This window comes from Apium graveolens, chromosome 4, assembly GCF_009905375.1.
Source record: "Apium graveolens cultivar Ventura chromosome 4, ASM990537v1, whole genome shotgun sequence".
In the NCBI taxonomy this organism is placed as follows: domain Eukaryota; kingdom Viridiplantae; phylum Streptophyta; class Magnoliopsida; order Apiales; family Apiaceae; genus Apium; species Apium graveolens.
Window position 1 is genome coordinate 120,288,985 of NC_133650.1, and position 6,102 is coordinate 120,295,086.

The 6,102-nt window shown below is 37.6% G+C and overlaps 1 protein-coding gene across 1 annotated transcript; it reads right to left on the reverse strand.

The window, feature by feature from the left end:
- Positions 1–2,447: 2,447 nt before the first annotated feature.
- On the reverse strand, positions 2,448–5,852 carry LOC141719346 (putative LRR receptor-like serine/threonine-protein kinase At4g37250). Its single transcript, XM_074521720.1, has 2 exons — positions 3,883–5,852; positions 2,448–3,346 (listed from the first exon to the last, which is right to left on the reverse strand). The coding sequence occupies exons 1-2, from the start codon at positions 5,450–5,452 to the stop codon at positions 2,652–2,654; spliced, it is 2,265 nt and encodes a 754-aa protein (XP_074377821.1). The 5' UTR covers positions 5,453–5,852; the 3' UTR covers positions 2,448–2,651.
- Between the last annotated feature and the right edge of the window lie 250 nt (positions 5,853–6,102).

Sequence of the window (6,102 nt, forward strand, 5' to 3'; positions counted from 1 at the left end):
CTAGCCCCGAAGAAACATTCTTGACAAGAAAACTTTTTTAAGCCCGTCGCCTGTGCGCCTAAAGCAGCCCTATCATCATCACCGTTCACCATATCACAATATTTAAGTTCGAGGCATGTTAGATTACTGAATTTCACCAAATTTGAAACATTACAGACTTTCACCTTCTCCAGGCCAGGCAAAATTTAAACATATTGTTGTCGTCTGTTTTTGCAAGCATATTCAAAATATCATACCAACCACTCAGATTACTTACTTTCAATCAACTCAGATTCGTTGTGCCCGTTATAAGTGGTTGAAACAACTCAGGAAAGCGAACCATACGCATGCTGTTCAAGCTTATAGATTTTAGTGAAGATGCGGCTGCAGCAGAATAAATCAGCTCAGTAGGATCATGATCTTCACTATCAAGGAGCCAGTCATAGGAAATTACCTCGAAAGAAGATGATTGAGAGAGCAAAGCATTCAATGCTTTAGCTGCAAACCAAGGAGTTTGATAAGAGAAATTCTTCAAATGCGTGGCGATCCTACCTAAAGAGGCCATACTAACGTGGGTCAATCCATTGTTAATAATGAGTTTCAAGATTGCCAGATTAGGACACTCGATTGAAATCGGTGGAAGATCTAGTAAGGGGCACCGGGGAACACGTGTGCCCCTTAAAATAAAATTGTACCATTTTTACCATTAAAATTTTTAAAAATATATGAAATTGTCCTCGAAAATTCAAAAATATAAGGGTCCACCCCTGATTGAAATCAAATATAATTTTTTTGCCGCTTAAATAAGGGAGTAGTAGAACGAGACTGGTGACAGAGTAAAATCAAGAACAAAAATCTTTAACCGATATGGGTATAGATTTAAGGGAAAGACATTGACGGCTCTGTCCTTCAACAAGTAACCATCTTCGACAAACAAGGGAGCAGGAAATTTTGCAACGGAACATTAGCCGTTGAAAGATTAAGGCCAAATAAACGTGAGGAAGTTTCGATGTGAGATCAGTGTTGAAGCATGACTTCAGGGGACGTCTTGTTGGAGTAGTGTACAGGTGACTAGAAGGCGTCTGGGCGTTAGGGGCAGCGGAAGTATGTTACAACAACACTAATTTTTACGTGATATATATAGTAAGCTCGGCGGACCAGAGTCATTCAGTATTCGACAGATCTAATCAGTGCTTTTACTACAGCTAAGTAACAAAGCGAGCCAAACTCTCCTTGATCGAGCACAAAGGATTTGTTTTTGTTTCCATAACAAATATTGAGGTTGTTTATCCTCATGTTATATACAGTATATATTACTCATATAAAGAAAATATAAATCATACCGGAACAACAATTAGTTAATGTAGAAAATATAACCTTCCCAAGTCAAAGCCCTGAAGCGCAGGACATTATCCTACATTCCTCGTTAAGCTTCCCATACTCTGTCTGCTTTAGATTAGCCATCCTAGTAATACTAAATTAATCACATTAAATTTAACAAATATCATCTCTGAAGATATCTTCAAAAGACATTGTCACTGCATGCTCCACCTTCTCAGCAACAAGCAAAACCATGTTGTCATGAAAGTCATAAAATACTTCTAAAGCTTCATCTAAGTTTGCAGAAGCCGTTTTACCTGTAAGAGTATCATAAACTGGGGATTTACTATCTAGCACATCTAAATCAAGGCCTCATTTGAGCAAGTAGTACTAATGAAAAAGTATCAGGTAATCTGCTCCATCTTCTCGGTAGTTTGCTCTGCAGAAACGATCTTTGCCCACATCATATCATACCATAATTTTGAATCATATCACATTCATTTTTTGCATAAAAATTGACTTTGTGCATCGGAACATTCTTGTTTTCAAATTTTATGATGGATACACAAGTAAAGATTCTATAATTTCTTAAATAATTATTTTTTGACAGATGATTACTTTCGTTTTGAATGTTTTTGAATTGGAGCATACCACGATGAGATCTTCGACTGGGGTGAAATCGGAATAAGATGGATGTGAGAAAACCTACAATTGGATTAAGAAATGTCTCCTTATTCAGGATAAATAGACTTACTGGCGTGGCATGCAACGTCATACTAGAACCTACATACAAAAATTTTAACAAGTACAATGTTACATGAAAATTAATCGGATATATTTCTTATTGTGTAAAGTGAATTATCTGGAAAATGACGTTTGATCACAGAGCATATGTATAGAACGAGTCACCGGAAAATCTTGAAATCTAGACTGTTGTTTTAAGTTTAGGAGTGACAATTCAATCAACGGCTAGACTGTTCTTAAGTTCAAGAGTTACAATTTAATCACAGCATTGTGTGTCCCAACTCCCAACAAGTGCAACTGTTGTTTGAGTTTAATAATGAGTTCAATTAGTTACTTCATGAGCCTTCAATCAAACTTGATGCGTGAAAAGAATCCATAGACACCGCCTATATTTGCATCTAATATTTGTATCCAGAGAAGAGAGAACATTATATTCTCATTAAGACCTCAAAATTTGCATATACATTAATGCCCAGAGAACAATATATTATGATCACGACCTCAATGTTAAAGACAACATACTATAACAATCATTAGAGCTAGTTGAAAAACCAACTAAAATTAACCAGTCAGTCTACATTTTTGGACTATATACTGTATCATTACTACTAGCGACCATACAGAATCGCTGATGAAATAGCAGATGATGGGAACTTGTCTAGCACATGAAGGGCCTCTTTCATTGATGGTCTTTTTTGTGGCACAGGAGATAGACAACTGTATCCTAATCTCAATAATGCCAGCAATGACTCTTCCTTGCCTTCCATGTCACCACGTATTGCCAAGTCAGCCATCCGCAAAACCTTATTCTTCTCTTCGTCTTCCAGCGTGGCACTCCCGAACAAGACAGTGGGACACATTTCGTCCAACACAATGATCTTTCCGGTTAATAATTCAAGCAACACCATCCCAAATGAGTAGACATCCCATTTTTGGTTGGGCTTCAGTGTCCTAAGGGACTCTGGTGCATAATACGGAGAACAGCCCAATGCACTTGGACTCGGACTAGGGGTAGCTGCACCTGCAATATCCTGAAAACTATCGCGGGAAGCAGTGGACCTCTTGCTACCAAATATTCGAGCTGAAGTATTATATTTGTAACTACCGTCTCCCACTACAAGCCTCTCAAGCCCAAAATCTCCGATCTTAGGCTCCATATCTGCACCTAACAGTATATTACTTGGCTTCAAGTTCCCATGTACCTGTTTCTTATCATGTATGTATGTTAGTCCACGAGCCATTCCTTTTGCTATCTTAAGCCGGACTTCCCAAGGTAAAGAACATGGTGATGAGCCGGCTTTCCCTAAAAAATCACAGTAGATAAATAAGATAACATGCACAAGTTATACAAATTATTACCAAGCCAAGAGAACCATGTACTACAAACGAGCAAATCACTTTCCATGCAAGTAGAAGTCGACACTTCAAAGTGGGGGGAAAACAACCCAAGCAAAACAACAAGAGCTAGAAGACATTTGACATGCAGTGCTTAAAACAAGATAACAGTTACAACCACTCAACTTTGGTCAATTCCTGTGCACAAAACAAATCTAACGTACCTATTCTTTCATTAAAAGGTAACTAGTAAATTACATCCAAAAGTAGATTTTTTAGAGGGTGAGATGTACACAGACTTTACTCTACTTTCACGATTCAAAACAATTTCCTTTACGGTTTACTCATGACTGATTCTCGAGAAAAATCTTAATGATCTATGGCTAATTATAATTAAATCCACTTTCATGCGTATTAGCTGAACCATACCATAAGAGCATCATTAAATTAATTCTATCTTAATTCTTACTTAAAGTTAGATATGGAAGGGAACAGAAATCTTACTGTATCGGGCATTGGCGAGGCTGCCATTGGGAACAAAATCATAGATAATTAGCTTCTCATCAGCGCCCCAATAAAATCCACGTATCTTAACCAAATTAGGGTGCACTAATTTGGCAATAGCTCGAACCTGATTCTCAAAATCCCTGAACCGTTCAAGTCCACCTTCTCCAATTCTCCTAACAGCAAGTGTAGTCCCATCTTCCAGCACAGCCTTATACATTATACTCGAGCCAGTAGCACCCAATATATACGCTGATGCCTTCAGTAAACTCTCCACCTCTAGTTCCTTCTCTCCTCCATCAACTGTCACAAGATTCCCTGATGACTTTCTCTGATCAACTTCAGGCTGTTGATTCTTATCAGAATCTTTTACCTCGTCAGAGGTAAAAGATTCAGACGAGAAAGACTCTTCCTCGTCGTTCCTACGTTTAATAAAACACGCCCATGATCTTAACCCCTTTTTTTCATCTGCAGGAGAACCCCAGTCAAATTCTTTGGCTTCATCTCTCACTTTCTTTTCAGTTCTTTTCCTCTTGACTTTGTAAACATACATGCCTATCATTGCTAAAATTCCGATTCCCAATGCACCACCGACGACAATTGCCATAACTGTGCCTACTTTTAGTCCTGCTTTTGACGTTTCATTTCCCGAGGCTGGTATCATTTTGGGGATTGCTGCAACTGCAGGAGCTGTGGCTTCAGTTGCATTAGGCATGGTAGACATAGTAGATGGGATTGGACAAACATTTTTTAGTGGTCTACCACAAAGTTGAAAATTCCCAGAAAATGACTTACTTTCTTGACTATAAAACACACTTGATTCTGGAATAGGACCACTAATATTATTGACAGAAAGATCTAAGGTAACATCTTCCGGGATTTTACTGGCGAATTCTGGTGGAATTTCTCCAGAGATTCTATTATATGACAAATTAAGATATCGAAGATTAGAACTTCCAAAAGTGGAAGGAAGTGATCCATTGATAAGATTGGAAGACAGATCTAGAAACTCAACTGAACTAAAACCACTTGGAAGACTACCCGAAAAGTAGTTACTTCTCAAATTAGTAACAGCTAAATTATCAAGACTACCGATATTTTCCGGGATTTTTCCTGCTAATGCATTGTCAGACAAATCAATCTTTTTAAGATTGTGAAGTCCTCCAACAAGCTCAGGAAGCTCACCAGAGAGCATGTTGTTGGAAAGATCAAGTTTTTCGAGATGAGAGACGTTGTAAAGCGAAAAAGGTATGGAGCCATTGATGGAATTGTTAGAAAGATCAAGACTTTGTAGGCTTTGAAACATTCCAAGATCAGATGGAATGGAACCAAGAAGCTGAGAATTTGGGAGAGATACATTAATGACACCAGAGTTTGCATTACAATTAACACCGTTCCAAGAACATGGAGTGTCATCATTGAAATTCCAGGTATCTAATACACCTAAAGGATCACTCAAAATAGAGTACTTAAAAGAAAGTAAAAGCACTCCATCAGTATTGAGTCCAAAAGATACATTCACAACAAGAGAAATGAGTGCAAGAAATAGACCAATGCTTTGTGACTTCATGATATTGTTTTACAGTAGCTCTTACAATATGATAGGGAAGCAATAACTGAGATTTATTGTATTCAGAAGACAGAAAAGGGCCACACCTAAAATATATGGAAAAAATTGTTAATTATTGTAGGTTGTCTGATAGTTTTGGAAGAGGGCCATCAACTATGAAGCCATGTGAAAAGGACCGTGCAAAATATTACTATTCAAGACACACAGCTCACCGAGCACCAGACATCTCTACCAATATGCTCTGTTCAGACAATTAGAAGTTCATTTTTTTTAATAATTAAAAATTAATAAAAATATATATCTTTGCTGAAATACATGCAGAAATGCTCAGTGCTCACATCAGCCAGTGTCAATGGATAGATCAGGCACGTATTAAAATTTATTATAATCAGAGAGATTAGAGGAAAAAAATGGTATCTTGGCATCTCAGCAAGGTGACACCAGGATGAAGCTCTGAAACATTTAATGACTTCAGAGTTGGTTTGGTTTTATTATAAACTTATTAAAGTGTTAACATGTGAATACGTGGAGCATTGCTGCGTGTTAATCAAGATTCACACCTTCTCCATAACTGGCCGTTACTTTCTTATATCTGAAGCTTCAGAACTTTATCTTACAAATGGATCTTGACACCATTTACTTTTAATTCT